We start from the raw sequence: 21,511 nt of genomic DNA on the forward strand, positions 1-21,511 counted from the left end.
TAATTCCCTGAGAGCTGTGAGTAACTGCATTACCCAATATAGCAATGCCTCTTTATACAAACTAAACTCCGATAAATCCCTAATAATGGGAATAAATGTAGAACCTGCTTTAAAAATGGATATACAGAAGGAGTTTCCCTTTCAATGGAAATCTGAGATATCGTACCTGGGCACCAAAATATGTCGTGACCTACCTGAAACAATTTCTGCAAACTTTGATCCTCTATATATCTCTCTTCAGGCGGAGATGGAGGAAATGAGTAAAAAAGAACCCTCTTGGTTCGGCAGAATGGCACTTTACAAAATGTTACTACTCCCGAACATTTTATACCTTTTTCGTACACTGTCCTACCGAATCCCCCCGTCCACGATCCAAAAATTTCAGAAGCAGCTGCTTAATTTTATTTGGGGGGATAGGAAACCGAGATTAGCGGCATCAATATTATACTAACATAAGAAACAGGGAGGTCTTGGGGTGCCTAACCTCCAAACCTACTACAAGGCTTCTTTGTTAAGCCAATCTAGTGCCTGGCTGAAATCCCAACCAACCCCGTCTTGGTGCCACATGGAGAAAAACAGAAATGGAGACAGACATTTGGGCTCGCTGATTAAAGCCTCCATTCTTGGAGCTCTGATCCCAAAGATTGCATCACTAATATATTTTCAAGATATCTCTCTGCTAATGTCAAACACCCTTCAATATTGGAACCAACTGGCACTTGGGTGCGGAGCAGACTCCGGGGACCCCCCAGGTGAACTTCCAATTGAGGTCCTTACCTATTTCATCCGAGACTTAAATCTAAACAAATGGACAAATAGAGGAGTTAAAACCATCTCAGACATATTGAACAAAAACAAACCTCTTTCCTTCCAAGAAATTCAAAACAAATTCAATGTGCCTGATTCGGAGGCTTTTACATATATAAAAATTCTCTCCTTTCTCAAGCAAGCTGATTTATATAATTTTTCCTTCCCGAAAGATTTGGAAGTTGTATTCAACAAGTGCAAAACCTCCCAGGCTTCCCAAATCAAAACCTTCTATAACGCAATCACCCAAAATGCCAATAGATCGAAAAAAATACATCTTCTAAATTGGGAACATGCAATAAAAGAAAATATACCATTCCCGATTTGGATGAAAGCCTTTGAGTGGGCCAATAAAGCCACTCTTTCCGCTAATATTCTACAAACACATTACAAAGTACTAACAAACTGGTATTATACTCCCTCAAAAATGGCAAAATTTTTCCCCACCCATTCCAATTTATGTTGGAGAGACTGCGGCCAAATAGGCACTCTATATCACATATTTTGGGACTGTCCTCATGTCTGTAACTACTGGAAGGAAGTATTTAACACCATACAATCCATAACGGGCATTCGTCTTAGGTGCTCGCCTCAACTGGCACTTCTTCTTATTGGTTGTCAAGAGATACCAAAAAAGAAAAAAAAATGGATATGCCACTTTCTATTGACCGCCAAAAGCACTATTGCCAAAAAATGGAGGAAAACTTCTCCTCCCCTGATTGAGGACCTTTTGAACGCAGTAGCAGACCACTACTGCTATGAAAAGATATATGCAAAATTTAACAATTGTCTTTCTAAATTTAATAACATTTGGAATAGTTGGCAGCAATTCGAACGGAAAAATATGCACTGACATGTTTAGAATTGTTTAGTTGATTTATTTCTCTCTTACTGAATAAACACAAAAGAAATTTATCACTTTTATATCATACCACTGTGTGTAATCTTAAGTTTGAAATACCTGACGTCATAATATGTAAACTCTATATCGATGTATGTAATTCATCTCTGATGTATGCAGTGTTGTGTATATGTTCTCAATTCTTTATAAAATTTAATAAAAATTACTTTGAAAAAAAAAAAAATATATACATTTATGTGAATTATCTAGAGATGAGCGAGCACCCTAATGCTCGGGTCCGCGTTATTCGAGTCGAGCTTTTCGTAAAATTCGAGAGCTGTACTCAAGTAACGACCCCCATTGACTACAATGGGAGACTCGAGCATTTTTGTATGTGGGACGCCGGGTCCCAAGCTTTTTTTTTTCTCTCTCTCTGACAAAAATTTTTCAAATGACACACGCTGCGTCGCGGTGGGGAGGAGCCAAAAGCTGGGGCGGGGTCGAACACGATTTGATGCTCGTTCGAGTAACGAGCACCATTGAGTACGCTAATACTCGAACGAGCATCAAACTCGACAGAGTACGTTCGCTCAACTCTAGAATTAACCCATTGAAATCAATAGGGTCTATTTGCTGTGTAATGCACACGTAAAATTGTGTGAATAAGCCTTAAATTAGACATTATTTTGCATTGTAAAACCAAAATTTGAGTTGTCCCAGGTGAACGAGCATCTTGTAATTCTTTCCAAACTGGGGACATTATAGGAGTTCGGGGGAATTTGGGTCTATGAGGGTGACTTTCATAAGAGGAGCATTGGAGAGGTGTGCTAGCTCTATACATAAGTATTGACATCTTCCTCTTAGAGCTACTATAGCAGTATTCACAACTCCCTATAAAGTTAATATTTGCAATTATGTAGAACTATTCTAACATTTATGTGCAGATTTCATGAGCAGCTTTAAAATTCTTGATGTTATCTTTCCTTCTAGCTGTAAGTGAACAGCAGGTGGATCAAGAATGCTGAAGGATGAAGGGACGGATTACAATGGCTAAACTCATTTAGTCAGTCTGCTGCTGTGTAGACAGGGAAAGGAAGAAGGAGGAGGAGGAGTTGTCACAGGAGAGGCAGCTGAGAGGCACAGAGGGATGAATGTCCAGTTCCAGCCTTCCAGCACCAGAAGCAGAAGAAGAGGTCACAATACAAACCCACCCTATACAGGTTCACTTGGGGGCAATGTGCCAAAAGTTGCAGTCACCATCCGGCAACTTCCTCCTAAGAAGCCAGCTCTGATCCGTTCTGCTCCATGTCTATGAGAACTTGGAAAAGACTTCTTAAGGTTGTACGTCTCCATAGCTTGCTGCAAATGTGCAGCTTACACGTTCTTGGCTTGTGGAAGACCCAAGCAGTCAAGACTGAGCATACAATTGGGGTTTCCTCAAGATAAAGTGCTTTCTGGAATTAGATTGTCCTATTAGATCACCTCATATTGGTGTAGACCAGCCAATGTGGCTCCTTCGCTTACCCTCTTGGATGGTGCCCATGGCAAGTGATTGATCAAGGGGCACATGGGATCCTCTATTGACCTGCAGAACACAATGACTCTGGAGAGGATCCTGCAAGCCGCTAGGCTGGGGGATCTGGAGACTTTGAGGACTCTCCATGCAGAAGGAAAGTTGCAGCCAGATTTAAAGGATCCCATGGGAGCTTCTGTTGTTCATCATGCAGCTCGTGGAGGAAAAGTTGGATGTTTACGCTATTTAGTAGATGAGGTGCAGATGGAAGGGAACAGCAAAGCAAGGAATGGTGCTACTCCTGCACATGATGCAGCAGCTACAGGTAACCTGTCCTGTCTACAGTGGCTGCTGACACAGGGTGGATGCGACTTTGAGGTAGGTAATGCACTTGTAACTTTGTATCTAATGTATTATTTGTTGCAGGTATTGTTTTGCTTTAAACCTATCAACTTTATGGCTGTTCTGTATTGCTTATATATTGATTGCCTGTGGATCGTAACCTGTGGCCCTTCACTTGTATATAACTACAACTCTCAGCATGCCTTGATAGCCACTGGCTGCAGACCTGTACTGCAATACCAGCGGAGTGATAAGAATGCAGATAGAGCAGAGGACAGGCCAAGATGTCCAATGCTAAGTCTGTGAGACAATGAACAGTACAATTACCATTATTTCTCCTGTAGAGATTTTCGCTCAGCTTTCCTAGGCACCTGAAAAGCAAACTTGCATATTGCTCTAAAATGAAAGAATTCTGTAATTAGACCACTAGGAGTATAGCCTTATAGAAGCCTTAGTCGTTGCTATATTGATTGTCTTTGTCACCCAGCTTATTTAAAAACAGATTCTATCTATCTGTCTATCTATCTATCTATCTATCTATCTATCTATCTATCTATCTATCTATCTATCTATCTATCTATCTATCTATCTATCTATCTATCTATCTATCTATCTTCTACTTCATGTTCACTGTTTACCTGGCCTGGATCTGTTTACTTTGTGGAACAATAGTTACAGTAACTCTTGGCAGTCTCAGGGTTAAGCTCCTCAATAATACATTGCATTCTCTCATCGGCTGCCAGCAGTGAGTGTGACACACCTGGGATAGGTAGAGGGAGAACTATATATAGACTGCAAGGGACAACTTTATCCTCTGTGCGGATTTAGCTCCAAGTCAGGCGAGCCTTGACAGCTGTTAGATCCCAGCTACCTGGAAGGGCTCCTGTGTAGAAAGTATCTGCAGCTATGATACACTGCAGGTTGAGGGCACTTAGAATTCTGCAGTAAGTTGGTGAAAGTAGTTTAAAAACATGTTTATATTGCTCTGACACTTCAGACACAACCTTTCTAAAACATGTTGCACATTTCCAAATACAGGAAGGTATATTGTTGCATTTTTGCATAATTTTTGCATTTGCAGTATTCAATTAGATATTGCAATGATGGCAAACATACACACATATTAAAGGGGTTGTTCCACAAAAATATTTGTAGTTAAATGCAGCACATAATTATAATTATTTTCTGTATTCATACTTATTTTTCAGGCTATAAAGCCGTTTTACATTTGTGGGGATTCCCCTATCCTGCTTCCTAAACGAAGTAGGAAAGCAGAAACCCGAACGCAGATGTGAAACCACCCTTAGACGCAACTGAGGCTTAGACAATAAAAAGTAGGAAAAAACATTTCATACTAATTAAAACTTTCAAGTCTTAGGTCGAATGCACACAGCCGGGTTGGATTCCACATGTGGGATCCCGCAGTGGAATTCGACCCGGTGCCCGGCCGGTGACCCCTGCGGACCCCCTGCGTACCTGTCCGCAGTGTCTTCATCTGTAATGCGGATATGCCAGCCAGTACATGCACAGTACAGATGACGCCACGCTGTTGCCAGGCCATGACGCAGATTCTGCAGTCCGTCCACAGTGACAGCTGCAGACAGGCCGCGGATTGGATGGCTTCCATTTACTTCAATGGAAGCCATTCGCATGGAAATCGCGCTAACATAGGACATGCTGTGATTTTCCCTCCATGAGCAGAAAATTGCTATTGATTTCCGCTCGTGGACATGGAAAAGTGTTTTTTCATAGCATGTTTTGGGTAGTATTTGCTGCGAAATCCGGAGGCAGGTGCCCACTCTGGATCCCGTGATGTAAATACGCCCATGTGCATTGGGCCTTCAGAAGAGGAGGGGTTAATGGTAGTCTGAAGAAGAGGAGGTGTTAATGTCATTAGCTTTGGTGGTCTAGTGTAGCGCCTCCCTTCTCTGTATAGTAGGGTACGTGTGGGAGGGGTAACAGTCCACTCCTGTATGGGTATGTGCTCACATAGCAGAATGTTTTTGCATGTACAGTAATACCAAAATCTGCTCATAACTTTATTTGGGGAAGATTTTTACAGCAGTTTAAACTTTTTGCTATAAAATTCCAGCACTTTTCTGCGACTGAGTATATTGCAGATTTGAAAATAAGCAGTATGACCACTGGCGTAACTATAGAGGGTGCAGGGGATGTGGTTACACCCGGGCCCAGGAGACCTAGGGGGCCATAAGGCCTCTCCTCTACAATAGGGAGCCCAGTACTATGAATAAAGCATTATAGTTGGGAGCCCTGTTACAGGTTTTGCATTGGGGCCCAGAAGCTTCAAGTTACGCCTCTGAGTATGGCTATTTATTACTGCACATTTTTTCCCCCTGTGAGCGAATGGTGTTTGCTGAATCCTCATACATTGTAGTCTACTTTGTGGCAGAATTTTGTAGCACATTCTGTAGCTGACATTCCTCAACAATTTCCCTGTGTGTGAACTCACCCTTATAATTGGGGTGCCCTCTTCTTTTGTATACATGCACACCTCTGCTATATACACCCCTCTGCTATGCTGCATATACACACACATAAATGTGTCTGTGCATGTATGCAATATATATGTATGCAATATATACAGAGCTGTGTGTGTCAATTGCATAGCAGAGGTGTATGTATATGAGAGCTTTGTATATATAGCAGAGCTGTGCATGTATACAAATGATGAGGGGACCCCAATTATATATCACACACACAAATCCCAGCTGCAGCCAGATTCTTATAACAATTGTTGCAGTGATTATAAAACCTTATCCCTGCTGGCCTGGTGTGACAACTCCAACACATGACATCAGAAAGGTCCTTCACACCCCAGGAGCTTCTCTATAAGGCTGGGTTCACACGGGGCAAAAAAACGTGAGATTTCCGCCGGGAGAAGCGCTGCTTCAAAACCTGCGGCACTTAGCCGTGGGTTTTGAAGCGGCCTGGCTGCTTGCTCTTCCACTGCAACCATAGAGGAGAGCGCGGCCGCAGTGGAAGAAGTAAAAAATGAACATGCTGCGGCCGGCGAATCTGCGCCACAGTGCCGGCTTTGCCACGGCGGATTTGCCGTCCCGTGTGGACAAGATTTCTGAGAAATCTTGTCCACATGGCTGGCTAATCCCGGGATTAGCGGACGCAGGTGGATTTGCCGTGGCAAAATCCCGGACGGAATTTCCGCGGCAAATCCACCCTGTGTGAACCCAGCCTTACTGAGCTCTACTGAATCCTGCATGACCTTCAGGATGGGGTTCTTCACTGTACGAGACGGAGACATTTTTAGCAAAGTATTTTCTTGCCAATGTCCATTTTAAATATAAAATCTGCGCAAGACTCCCGTGCGGGAGATCCGCAGCTCAAGAAGCCCATAGGGATGCATTAGCATCTGCAGGGCAATTAAAAGCATGTGGATGTGATTTTTGTTCCTGGCATGCGAACTAAACTCGTGGGAAGAAATCACAGCATGCTTCATTTTTGTCTGTGGATCCTGCATGACGGCTTCCATTGAAGTCAATGGAAGCCGTCATATTCGCGGCACAGCCACAGCTGTCATTGTGGCTGTGCCACAGATCCGCAAGGAAAAAAAAGCACTGCGAATGTGTCCAGCACGTCCACATGCATCCGCCATGCTGAAAAAAGAAGATACGGCCGCCGCAGAGGAGATGCGTGCTGGAGCCGGAGAGGTAGGTAAATATTTTTTCTCCGGATGTCCGCTGGCACGGCTGGATTCCACTGCAGTATTCAGCAGTGGAATCCGTGTGGGCAAGTGGACATTGGGCCTTAGTGTGTCTTACAGTCCAAAAAATGCAGTATTTAAAAATGTTTAAATCTCCTAATATTCCAGGAGTAATGTTAGATTAGCGCCACCTGCTGTTTCTATTGAAGAGTCTTTTTGTGTCCGCTCCACCTCAGTAAGGTCGGGGTCATATTTGCACTGGAATCTCCGTTCTGAGGTTCCACCGCAAATTCAATCACATAATACCGAAAGAAAAAGCACTTTTCTTTCTCAAACCGGATGAAGTAATGATAGCTATGAACAATGGCAGTAAATTTAAAGAAGAGAATGGCGTAAAAGCCCAATTAGAGCCGCTTCCTTTTTCACCAGGAGTGCTGAACATCAACCTTTTATTATATCCCAAATTGTAAAAAAGTCTAACCAATAATTCCTAAGTAATTATTACACCCATACCTGCATGATTATGGTCCCCCATATGGGTCCTCAGTCATCGGCCCGTCATGTGATTGGTAGTTCCTTGTTAGGGAAGTCCCTGTTTTTTGTAAACAGGTGAAGACTGCGCCTCCATCATCTGTGATGCCCAGCAGGGTATTAAACTACCAATATACATGTGTAGGTTTTATTGTTGTAAGTTAGTAATGCAGGTTTGAGGTTCATTGCTGCTACATATATAGGCACATTATTAGGTTCCACATTAACGCATATCCCCAGGATATACCATCAGTATGGCATTGCATGGGTTGGATGATGGGGACTTCCACCAATCATGAGAACAAAGGGGTAAATGCACTTAGTGAGGTGCCCTGGTCCTTTCGCTTCTACCAATCACAGCACATCATCCATAATTGGCCTGGAACTACTTTTAGGTCTGCTTTGCGAAGTTTTTGACTGCCTACTTTTGTCACGCACGGAAAATCTCCAGGGCTTGCTGCACTGACCATGCAGTTAATCCCCGGAAGATTTCCGTGGACAGCTCTAGTGCTGAAATGCTGGCCAGGACACAGTTATTGTGCTACTGTACACATTTGCCACTTCGAATTACCTCAGAAAAATCTCCGGGGCTTGCTGCGCTGGCATGGCAATAATAAACCTGCCACTGAAGGGGTTAAGAGACACAAGCCACCTAATATATTTGACTTATCTTGTGAACTTTCTGAACACCCAATCTGAAAGCTCTGCCCGTTATGAGCTGGCATAGGTTTAAGCTATAAACCTATGCCAGTGGCCACACTCTCTGATGCTAGACCCTGGCCAATTAAAAATAAAAGTATTAGGGCCTGGTATAAAACTCCAAGAAGTTCAAATTTTGGCAGTTTATCAATCTGACTACGGGGTCTCTATGAGTTGCTATGGCACCTGTAGGCTTTTAAGATGGCCTCCAGGTCTGCAATCTATTGAGACCTAAGAGACTCAGCCTCTGGCGGAGCATCATAGGCAATAATAATAATACACTGCAATACTGAAGTATAGAAGAGTATTATAAGAACAATCAAATATGATGATATTCAAGTCCCTAGTGGGATGAAAATAAAAAATATAGAAAAATAATAAAATAAAAATATCTTTACCCCTTATATTTAAAAAATAACTGCAACACAAAAAAAAAATCACAAATTTAATATTTTGTGATGCACACTGTGAAAAAAAAACAGGGCAAAACTAGCTAATTTTGCATATCTCTCCTGACAAAAAATGAAGTAGAAAGCAAGTCATATAGATCATCGAAAGATGCCGTTAAAAAGTATAACAAATAGAGATGAGCGAGCACCAAAATGCTCGGGTGCTCGTTACTCGGGACGAAATTATCGCGATGCTCGAGGGTTCGTTTCGAGTAACGAACCCCATTGAAGTCAATGGGCGACTCGAGCATTTTTGTATATCGCCGATGCTCGCTAAGGTTTCCATTTGTGAAAATCTGGGCAATTCAAGAAAGTGATGGGAACGACACAGCAACAGATAGGGCAGGCGAGGGGCCACATGTTGGGCTGCATCTCAAGTTCACAGGTTCCACTATTAAGCCACAATAGCGGCAAGAGTGCCCTCCCAACAACTTTTACTTCTGAAAAGCCCTCATTAGCAATTAGCAAAGCACCACACTACCTCCAACAAAGCACAATTACTGCCTGCATGACACTCCGCTGCTACTTCTCCTGGGTTACATGCTGCCAACCCCCCCCCCCCCCCGCCCGACGCAGTGTCCACAGCGCACACCAAAGTGTCCCTGCGCAGCCTTCAGCTGCCCTCATGCCACACCACCCTCATGTCTATTTATAAGTGCGTCTGCCATGAGGAGGAACCGCAGGCACACACTGCAGAGGGTTGGCACGGCTAGGCAGCGACCCTCTTTAAAAGGGGCGGGGCGATAGCCCACAATGCTGTACAGAAGCAATGAGAAATATAATCCTGTGCCACCGCCATCAGGAGCTGCACACGTGGGCATAGCAATGGGGAACCTATGTGCCACACACTATTCATTCTGTCAAGGTGTCTGCATACCCCAGTCAGACCGTGTTTTTTTATAAATAGTCACAGGCAGGTACAACTCCGCAATGGGAATTCTGTGTGCACCCACAGCATGGGTGGCTCCCTGGAACCCACCGGCGGTACATAAATATATCCATTGCATGTAACGTCAGCTTTAATGCAGGTGGGCAAAAAATTAATTGGATTACACTGTAGGCGAGGGCCCCCAAAAATTGGTGTACCAACAGTACTAATGTACGTCAGAAAAATTGCCCATGCCCAACTAAGAGGGCAGGTGAAACCCATTAATCACTTTGGTTAATGTGGCTTAATTTGTAACTAGGCCTGGAGGCAGCCCAGTTAAAATAAAAATTGGTTCAGGTGCAAGTTTCAACGCTTTAATGAGCATTGAAACGTATAAAAATTGTTTACAAAAATTATATGACTGAGCGTTGTGGGCCTACGAAAAATTGCCCGTTCGGCGTGATTACGTGAGGTTTCAGGAGGAGGAGCAGGAGGAGGAGGATGAATATTATACACAGATTGATGAAGCTAAAAGGTCCACGTTTTTGATGGTGATAGAGAACAATTCTTCCATCCGCGGGTGCAGCCTACGTATTGTTTAGGTATCGCTGCTGTCCGCTGGTGGAGAAGAGAAGTCTGGGGAAATCCAGGCTTTGTTCATCTTGATGAGTGCCTTGACTGGGGAGCGGTGACACAGTCTTGCTGGGGAGCCAGAAAGCTGTCAAAGGCCTTAGAGAGTGTTCCCCTGCCTGTGCTGTACATGCTGCCTGATCTCTGCGCCTCCCCTGCTACCTGGCCCTCGGAACTGCGCCTTCGGCCACTAGCGCTGTCGGATGGGAATTTTACCATCAGTTTGTCCGCCAGGGTCCTGTGGTATAGCATCACTCTCGAACCCCTTTCCTCTTCGGGTATGAGAGTGGAAAGGTTCTCCTTATACCGTGGGTCGAGCAGTGTGTACACCCAGTAATCCGTAGTGGCCAGAATGCGTGTAACGTGAGGGTCACGAGAAAGGCATTCTAACATGAAGTCAGCCATGTGTGCCAGGGTACCTGTACGCAACACATGGCTGTCCGCACTAGGAAGATCACTTTCAGGATCCTCCTCCTCCTCCTCGGGCCATACACGCTGAAAGGATGACAGGCAAGCAGCATGGGTACCCTCAGCATTGGGCCAAGCTGTCTCTTCCCCCTCCTCCTCATCCTCCTCATGCTCCTCCTCCTCCTCCTCCTCAACGCGCTGATATATAGACAGGAGGGTGCTGTGACTATCCAGCGACATACTGTCTTCCCCCGCCTCTGTTTCCGAGCCCAAAGCGTCTGCCTTTATGCTTTGCAGGGAACTTCTCAAGAGGCATAGCAGAGGAATGGTGACGCTAATGATTGCAGCATCCCTGCTCACCATCTGGGTAGACTCCTCAAAGTTTCCAAGGACCTGGCAGATGTCTGCCAACAAGGCCCACTCTTCTGTAAAGAATTGAGGAGGCTGACTCCCACTGCGCCGCCCATGTTGGAGTTGGTATTCCACTATAGCTCTACGCTGCTCATAGAGCCTGGCCAACATGTGGAGCGTAGAGTTCTACCGTGTGGGCACGTCGCACAGCAGTCGGTGCACTGGCAGATGAAACCGATGTTGCAGGGTGCGCAGGGTGGCAGCGTCCGTGTGGGACTTGCGGAAATGTGCGCAGAGCCGGCGCACCTTTCCTAGCAGGTCTGACAAGCGTGGGTAGCTTTTCAGAAAGCGCTGAACCACCAAATTAAACACATGGGCCAGGCATGGCACGTGCGTGAGGCTGCCGAGCTGCAGAGCCGCCACCAGGTTACGGCCGTTGTCACACACGACCATGTCCGGTTGGAGGCTCAGCGGCGCAAGGCAGCGGTCGGTCTGCTCTGTCAGACCCTGCAGCAGTTCGTGGGCTGTGTGCCTCTTCTCTCCTAAGCTGAGTAGTTTCAGCACGGCCTGCTGACGCTTGCCCACCGCTGTGCTGCCACGCCGCGCGACACCGACTGCTGGTGACATGCTGCTGCTGACACATCTTGATTGCGAGACAGAGGTTGCGTAGGAGGAGAAGGAGGAGGGTGGTTTAGTGGAGGAAGCATACACTGCTGCAGATACCACCACCGAGCTGGGGCCCGCAATTCTGGGGGTGGGTAGGACGTGAGCGGTCCCAGGCTCTGACTCTGTCCCAGCCTCCACTAAATTCACCCAATGTGCCGTTAGGGAGATATAGTGGCCCTGCCCGCCTGTGCTTGTCCACGTGTCCGTTGTTAAGTGGACCTTGGCAGTAACCGCGTTGGTGAGGGCGCGTACAATGTTGCGGGAGACGTGGTCATACAGGGCTGGGACGGCACATCGGGAAAAGTAGTGGCGACTGGGAACTGAGTAGCGCGGGGCCGCCGCCGCCATCAAACCTTTGAAAGCCTCCGTTTCCACAACCCTATACGGCAGCATCTCCAGACTGATAAATTTGGCTATGTGCACGTTTAACGCTTGAGCGTGCGAGTGCGTGGCGGCGTACTTGCGCTTGCGTTCCAACACTTGCGCTAGCGACGGCTGGACGGTGCGCTGAGAGACATTGGTGGATGGGGCCGAGCACAGCGGAGGTGAGGGTGTGGGTGCAGGCCAGGAAACGGTAGTGCCTGTGTCCTGAGAGGGGGGTTGGATCTCAGTGGCAGGTTGGGGCACAGGGGGAGAGGCAGCGGTGCAAACCGGAGGCGGTGAACGGCCTTCATATGTCTGCGCATGCTGGTGGTGGTGAGGCTGGTGGTGGTGGCTCCCCGACTGATCTTGGCGCGACCTGCTCACACTGCTCATTTTCTAATAAAGGTCTCCCGCGTGGACCCATTAATTGTGAGATGAATGTGGGGACACCAGAAACGTGCCTCTCTCCTAATCCCGCAGCAGTCGGCTGCGATACACCTGGATCAGGAGAACGGCCTGTGCCCACACCCTGACTTGGGCCTCCGCGTCCTCGCCCGCGTCCACGTCCTCTAGGCCTACCCCTACCCCTCAGCATGCTGTATTACCAGTAGTGCAGAAACAGTACTCGTTCGAGTACTTGATACTCGTTCGAGTATTAGCGTGTTCGAGATGCTCGTTACTCGAGACGAGCACCACGCGATGTTCTGGTTACTTTCACTTTCATCTCTGAGACGTTAGCGTGCTTTTCTGGCCAATTGAAACACAGGGAAGGCATTACAACTTCCCCCTGTGATGTTCCAGCCCTATACCACCCCCCTGCTGTGAGTGGCTGGGGAGATCAGATGTCACCCGAGTATATAAATCGGCCCCTCCTGCGGCTCGCCACAGATGCATTCTGACATAGTTCAGGGACAGTGCTGCTGGTGCCGGAGCTGCTATAGGGAGAGCGTTAGGAGTTAGTGTAGGCTTCAAGAACCCCAACGGTCCTTCTTAGGGCCACATCTAACAGTGTGCAGTAGTGTGGAGGCTGCTGTTAGCAGTGTTGCACTTTTTTTTTTTTTTCCAAATCGGCCGTGCAGAGCATTGCGCCCTGCAGTAATACTACAGGGACAGAATTGTGTAGGCAGGGCCAGAAGACATTTATTATTGATTCAATATACGCAGTGGGCCTTTCCTTTAAAAAAAGGGAAAAAATTCTATTTGGCCTGCAGGCTTGCGCCAATTTATTTCCTGCCTGGGAAATCACCGCTCTGCTGTAGTTAATAACTCTGCAACACTGCAGTTCTGTGACACATTGCAGGGCCACAACACATTTATTATTGATTGAATATACGCAGTGGGCCTTTCCTTTAAAAAAAAGGGAAAAAAATCTATTTGGCCTGCAGGCTTGCGCCAATTTATTTCCTGCCTGGGAAATCACCGCTCTGCTGTACTTAATAACTCTGCAACACTGCAGTTCTGTGACACATTGCAGGGCCACAACACATTTATTATTGATTGAATATACGCAGTGGGCCTTTCCTTTAAAAAAAAGGGAAAAAATTCTATTTGGCCTGCAGGCTTGCGCCAATTTATTTCCTGCCTGGGAAATCACCGCTCTGCTGTAGTTAATAACTCTGCAACACTGCAGTTCTGTGACACATTGCAGGGCCACAACACATTTATTATTGATTGAATATACGCAGTGGGCCTTTCCTTTAAAAAAAAGGGAAAAAATTCTATTTGGCCTGCAGGCTTGCGCCAATTTATTTCCTGCCTGGGAAATCACCGCTCTGCTGTAGTTAATAACTCTGCAACACTGCAGTTCTGTGACACATTGCAGGGCCACAACACATTTATTATTGATTGAATATACGCAGTGGGCCTTTCCTTTAAAAAAAAGGGAAAAAAATCTATTTGGCCTGCAGGCTTGCGCCAATTTATTTCCTGCCTGGGAAATCACCGCTCTGCTGTACTTAATAACTCTGCAACACTGCAGTTCTGTGACACATTGCAGGGCCACAACACATTTATTATTGATTGAATATACGCAGTGGGCCTTTCCTTTAAAAAAAAGGGAAAAAATTCTATTTGGCCTGCAGGCTTGCGCCAATTTATTTCCTGCCTGGGAAATCACCGCTCTGCTGTAGTTAATAACTCTGCAACACTGCAGTTCTGTGACACATTGCAGGGCCACAACACATTTATTATTGATTGAATATACGCAGTGGGCCTTTCCTTTAAAAAAAAGGGAAAAAAATCTATTTGGCCTGCAGGCTTGCGCCAATTTATTTCCTGCCTGGGAAATCACCGCTCTGCTGTACTTAATAACTCTGCAACACTGCAGTTCTGTGACACATTGCAGGGCCACAACACATTTATTACTGATTGAATATACGCAGTGGGCCTTTCCTTTAAAAAAAAGGGAAAAAATTCTATTTGGCCTGCCTCTGACAGTCCTCAGCATTCTGGGTACGTGTGTGCTGGGTGGAGAACGTAAAAAAAATCATACGCAGCCAGCTAAGTTTAACAGCAGGCTTGCGCCAATTTATTTCCTGGCTGGGAAATCAAATCACTGGTAATACACCATGCTGAGAGGTAGGGGTAGGCCTATAGGACGTGGACGCGGGCGAGGACGCGAAGGCCCAAGTCAGGGTGTGGGCACAGACCGAGCCAGTGCGGTGGCCAGGGGTAGAGGCAGGGCCAGACCGAATAATCCACCAACTGATTCCCAAAGCGCCCCCTCGCGCCATGCCACCCTGCAGAGGTCAAGGTGCTCTACGGTGTGGCAGTTTTTCACAGAGACGCCTGACGACCGACGAACAGTGGTGTGCAACCTTTGTCGCGCCAAGATCAGCTGGGGAGGCACCACCACCAGCATGCGCAGGCATATGATGGCCAAGCACCCCACAAGGTGGGACGATGCCCGTTCACCGCCTCCGGTTTGCACCACTGCCTCTCCCCATGTGCCCCAACCTGCCACTGAGATCCAACCCCCCTCTGAGGACACAGGCAGTACCGTCTCCTGGCCTGCACCCACACCTCCACCTCCGCTGTCCTCGGCCCCATCCAGCAATGTCTCTCAGCGTAGCGTCCAGACGTTGCTAGCGCCACAGTTTGAGCGCAAGCGCAAGTACGACGCCACGCACCCGCACGCTCAAGCGTTAAACGTGCACATTGCAAAATTGATCAGCCTAGAGATGCTGCCGTATAGGGTTGTGGAAACTGAGGCTTTCAAAAGCATGATGGCGGCGGCGGCCCCGCGCTACTCGGTTCCCAGTCGCCACTACTTTTCCCGATGTGCCGTCCCAGGCCTGCACGACCACGTCTCCCGCAACATTGTACGCGCCCTCACCAACGCGGTTACTGCCAAGGTCGACTTAACAACAGACACGTGGACAAGCACAGGCGGGCAGGGCCATTATATCTCCCTGATGGCACATTGGGTGAATTTAGTGGAGGCTGGGACAGAGTCAGAGCCTGGGACCGCTCATGTCCTACCCACCCCCAGAATTGCGGGCCCCAGCTCGGTGCTGGTATCTGCGGCGGTGTATGCTTCCTCCACTAAACCACGCTCCTCCTCCTCCTACGCAACCTCTGTCTCGCAATCAAGATGTGTCAGCAGCAGCACGTCGCCAGCAGTCGGTGTCACGCGGCGTGGCAGCACAGCGGTGGGCAAGCGTCAGCAGGCCGTGCTGAAACTACTCAGCTTAGGAGATAAGAGGCACACGGCCCACGAACTGCTGCAGGGTCTGACAGAGCAGACCGACCGCTGGCTTGCGCTGCTGAGCCTCCAACCGGGCATGGTCGTGTTTGACAACGGCCGTAACCTGGTGGCGGCTCTGCAGCTCGGCAGCCTCACGCACGTGCCATGCCTGGCCCATGTCTTTAATTTGGTGGTTCAGCGCTTTCTGAAAGGCTACCCCCACTTGTCATACCCGCTTGGAAAGGTGCGCCAGCTCTGCGCACATTTCCGCAAATCCCACACACACGCTGCCACCCTGCGGACCCTGCAACATCGGTTTAATCTGCCAGTGCACTGACTGCTGTGCGACGTGCCCACACAGTGGAACTCTACGCTCCACATGTTGGCCAGACTCTATGAGCAGCGTAGAGCTATAGTGGAATACCAACTCCAACTTGCGCGGCGCAGTGGGAGTCAGCCTCCTCAATTATTTACAGAAGAGTGGGCCTGGTTGGCAGCCATCTGCCAGGTCCTTGGAAAATTTGAGGAGTCTACCCAGATGGTGAGCGGGGATGCTGCAATCATTAGCGTCACCATTCCTCTGCTATGCCTCTTGAGAAGTTCCCTGCAAAGCATAAAAGCAGACGCTTTGGAATCAGAAACGGAGGCGGGGGAAGACAGTATGTCGCTGGATAGTCAGAGCAACCTCATGTCTATATCTCAGCGTGTTGAGGAGGAGGGGGAGGAGCATGAGGAGGAGGGGGAAGAGACAGCTTGGCCCACTGCTGAGGGTACACATGCTGCTTGCCTGTCATCCTTTCAGCGTGTATGGCCAGAGGAGGAGGAGGAGGAGGAGGAGGAGGAGGATCCTGAAAGTGATCTTCCGAGTGAGGACAGCCATGTGTTGCGTACAGGTACCCTGGCACACATGGCTCACTTCATGTTAGGATGCCTTTCTCGTGACCCTCGCGTTACACGCATTCTGGCCACTACGGATTACTGGGTGTACACACTGCTCGATCCACGGTATAAGGAGAGCCTTTGCACTCTCATTCCCGAAGAGGAAAGGGGTTTGAGAATGATGCTATACCACAGGGCGCTGGTGGACAAACTGATGGTAAACTTCCCATCCGACAGCGCTAGTGGCAGAAGGCGCAGTTCCGAGGGCCAGGTAGCAGGGGAGGCGCAGAGATCAGGCAGCATGTACAGCGCAGGCAGGGGAACATTCTCCAAGGCCTTTGCCAGCTTTATGGCTCCCCAGCAAGACTGTGTCACCAGTCCCCAGTCAAGGCTGAGTTGGCGGGAGAACTGTAAAAGGATGGTGAGGGAGTACGTAGCCGATTGCAGCGCCGTCCTCGGTGACGCCTCTGCCCCCTACAACTACTGGGTGTTGAAGCTGGACACGTGGCCTGAACTCGCGCTGTATGCCCTGGAGGTGCTTGCTTGTCCTGCGGCTAGCGTCTTGTCAGAGAGTGTGTTTAGTGTGGCTGGGGGAATCATCACGGATAAGCGTACCCACCTGTCAACCGACAGTGCCGACAGGCTTACACTCATCAAGATGAACAAAGCCTGGATTTCCCCAGACTTCTCCTCTCCACCAGCGGACAGCAGCGATACGTAAGCAATACGTAGGCTGCACCCGCGGATGGAAGCATCGTTCTCTCTCACCATCCAAAACGGGGACATTTCTGCTTCATCAATCTGTGTATAATATTCCTCCTCCTCCTCCTGCTCCTCCTCCTGAAACCTCACGTAATCATGCCGAACGGGCAATTTTTCTTAGGGCCACAAGGCTCACTCATATAATTTTTCTAAACAATTTTTATACGTTTCAATGCTCTTAAAAGCGTTGAAACTTTAACTTGAACCAATTTTTCGTTCAAGTGGGCTGCCTCCAGGCCTAGTTACCACTTAAGCCACATTGACCAAAGCGATTAATGGGTTTCACCTGCCATCTTGGTTGGGCATGGCCAATTTTTTCTGAGGTACATTAGTACTGTTGGTACACCAATTTTTTTGGGCCCTCACCTACAGTGTAATCATAGTAATTTCTATGTTCTTCGCCTGCACTCATGGTACAGAAAGGTGTGTGGGGTTGGTCTACACTTTAGCTACATAAATGTAACTGGGGCCTTGTCTATACTGCAGCTACTGAAATGTGAAAGAGACTGTTATCTCCCTAAACTGCTGCAATGGGAATGTTACTGGGGCCTGTCTTGAGTGCTACTATTACTGAAATGGAACTAAGACTGCGCTCCCCCTATACTGCTGCTAGTGATATGTTAGTGGGGCCTGTCCCTAATGCTACCGCTGAAATGTTAATAATTCTGGGCTCTGCCTATACCACTGCTAATGGTATGTCACTGGGGTGTGGAAACAGAGGCTTCACAAAGACATGATGGCGGCGAGGCCATTGCCCACCAACGCTGTTACTGTTAAGGTGCATATAACCACGGACACGTGTAGAGGACACATAGTGCCTCCAAAACATCCCCCTCCTCCTCCAACAATGAAAACATTCTTGGCAAATACCTTTGCATTGGTCCGTCTGGTGGCAGTCCAAGAATTTCACCTTTAACGACACAACAAGAGAGCACCACCACCATCCCCCCGCCACGGCCCACTTAATCCTGGCCACATTCCGAAAACCAACTACATAAAACCGCGCTACCAGGTCCGCAGTCACCACCACATTACCACCAACGAGGTTACTGTTAAGGTACATATTACCAGTCTGACTGGGGCATGCAGTGTGGGCCGAAGCCCACCTGCATTAAGCACGACATTACTACCTCAGCTGTGTTGGGCAATGCAATGGGATATTTTTATGTACCGCCGGTGGCTTCCTGGCACCCACCCATGCTGTGGGTCCACAGGGAGTTGTTACTACATCTGTCCACTTGTAAAGAACCCCAGTCTGACTGGGGCATGCAGTGTGGGACGAAGCCCACCTGTATTAAGCACGACATTACTACCTCAGCTGTGTTGGGCAATGCAATGGGATATTTTTATGTACCGCCGGTGGCTTCCTGGCACCCACCCATGCTGTGGGTCCACACGGAGTTGTAACTGCATGTGTCCACTTCTAAAGAACCCCAGTCTGACTGGGGCATGCAGTCTGGGCCGAAGCCCACCTGCATTTCATCTGACGTTAGCTCTGCTGTCCAGGGCACTGCAATGGGATACATTTATGTACAGCGGGTGGGTTCCAGGGAGCCACCCATGCTGTGGGTGCACACGGAATTCCCATTGCGGAGTTGTACCTGCCTGTGACTATTTATAAAAAACCGCGGTCTGACTGGGGCATGCAGACACCTTGACAGAATGAATAGTGTGTGGCACATAGGTTCCCCATTGCTATGCCCACGTGTGCAGCTCGAGATGGAGGTGGCACAGGATTGGATTTCTCATTGCTTCTGTACAGCATTGTGGACTATCGGCCCGCCCCTTTTATGGGGGGGTCGCTGCCTAGCCATGCCAACCCTCTGCAGTGTGTGCCTGCTTTTCCTGTGGCAGACGCACTTATAAATAGACATGAGGGTGGCGTGGCATGAGGGCAGCTGAAGGATGGGCAGGGACAATTTGGTGTACGCTGTGGACACTGTCGTGCGGGGGGGGGGGTGGGGGGGTTGGGCAGCATGTAACCCAGGAGAAGTGGCAGCGGAGTGTCATGCAGGCAGTGATTGTGCTTTGTTGGAGGTAGTGTGGTGCTTAGCTAAGGTATGCATTGCTAATGAGGGCTTTTCAGAAGTAAAAGTTGTTGCGAGGGGGGGGGGGGGCCCACTCTTGCCGGTATTGTGGCTTAATAGTGGGACCTGTGAACTTGAGATGCAGCCCAACATGTAGCCCCTCGCCTGCCCTATCCGTTGCTGTGTCGTTCCCATCACTTTCTTGAATTGCCCAGATTTTCACACATGAAAACCTTAGCGAGCATCGGCGAAATACAAAAATGCTCGGGTCGCCCATTGACTTCAATGGGGTTCGTTACTCGAAACGAACCCTCGAGCATCGCGAAAATTTTGTCCCGAGTAACGAGCACCCGAGCATTTTGGTGCTCGCTCATCTCTACTCATTTCTAATAAGAAACTCGCACAGAGCACCATTGATGAAAAAAAAGGTTCTTTGAATGCAGTGATTTAAAATAAGGGTGAAAAAGTTGCAAAAAAAGCTGCAAAATTTTGTATTATTGAAATTGTACTGACCCACAGAATTAATTTAATGTATTATTTATACCACACGATAAAGGTTGTAAAGAAGTAAACAAAAACATGCTAGAATTACAGATTTTGTTAATCTTACCCCTATAAAAATGGAATAAAAAGTGATCACAATGTTCTATGTTCCCAAATAATGGGATAAATGAAGACTAGAACTCATCCCACAAAAAAGAAAGTTGATGGAAAGAAAAAAATATTATGATTCTTTAGGGCTAATTCTACACGGGCGATTGCGATTTTGCCAAGAGAAAATCACGGCAAAATCGCATCCTTATTCACTGCGACTTGTGAGCGCCAGCGACGCTTTTTTTTAAGAATAATCTCACATCACACCACTACCGCCCACAAGGAAATTGTGCAATTTTTTTAAAAGCAAAAGTCAATGGGACTTTGTAATGTTAAAAGCACATCGCAATGCATGTTTGTAGCATTGCACTGTATGAAAAAGAAGCCTCCCAAGGAATACATGGGAGATAAAAAAAAAAAAAAAAAAAATCGCACATCGCAGAAAGATAGAGCGAGCCGTGATTTTTTTATCTCCTCAACATTGCATCAGTGAAAACATCGCAGATGGGAAGAAAAACATTGTATTCTGCTTTTTTATTGACTATCGCAGCATGAGAAAATCACATGATTTTCGCCCCCGTGTGAACCTAAGGGCTCCTGCACACTGGCAAGAACGATATCGGCCTGTGATTCACGGCCCGATATCGTTCTTGCACACCTTCTAAAAACTCCTGGATGAGAGGCGTTTTCACGTAAAAACAGCTTTGCATCACTGCGAGGGGGTTCCCTTCATCCCATTGCTTTCAGTGGGGCAGCAGCATCGGCCCCATTGAAAGCAATGGGAGAAGGTCGCGATATTTCCTCATCCAGGGGTTTCACCTTGCTTACAATGGGGCCGGCGGCAGCAGCGCCAGCCCCATTGAAAATGTAGTGAGGACATTGCGATCTCCTGCTGCTGCTGTGACAGCAAGACAGGGGATTTTTTAGTACTTAAGGTATTAATATGATGGCCTAGTCATAGGGTAAGGGATCAATATCAGATCATTGGGGGTCCAAATCTTGGGAACACTACGATCAACTGATTCAAAAGGCTGTGGAGCTCTTAATTGTCTACCATACACAGCTCTGTACATTTTGCAGCAGCTATGTCTGGTACTGCAGCTTACTACAGCTCAGTCCCATTCAAATAGATGGGAATGTGCTGCAGTACTGGTAAATGCCTATAGGGTACTTTACATGTTGCAGGTTTTGGTGCGGATTCACGCCAAAATCCACTGCATTTTCTATATGATGGATTTTGGTGTGTATTCGCGCCAAAATCAGCACCATTTGACTTTGATATTGCAACCTTTTCCACCCTTTCAATTGAAGGGATGAAGTCTCTTCTGGATCTGTGGCAATTTATGAAAAAAGTTGGTATACATTTGATACGATTTTTGCTATGGAAATTCTGCACCATTTTCGCTGCATGCGAATG

General features: G+C 47.5%; 1 protein-coding gene across 1 annotated transcript in view; it reads left to right on the forward strand.

Moving 5' to 3' along the window:
- The first annotated feature begins 3,245 nt into the window (after nucleotides 1-3,245).
- ESPN (espin) overlaps nucleotides 3,246-21,511 on the forward strand; it is a 185,066-nt gene continuing 166,800 nt past the window's right edge. Inside the window, exon 1 of the mRNA XM_066607334.1 lies at nucleotides 3,246-3,539. Coding sequence (XP_066463431.1) covers nucleotides 3,246-3,539 — 294 coding nt within the window. The remainder of the gene's footprint in view (nucleotides 3,540-21,511) is intronic.

Source organism: Eleutherodactylus coqui, chromosome 6 (assembly GCF_035609145.1).
Source record: "Eleutherodactylus coqui strain aEleCoq1 chromosome 6, aEleCoq1.hap1, whole genome shotgun sequence".
Lineage (NCBI taxonomy): Eukaryota > Metazoa > Chordata > Amphibia > Anura > Eleutherodactylidae > Eleutherodactylus > Eleutherodactylus coqui.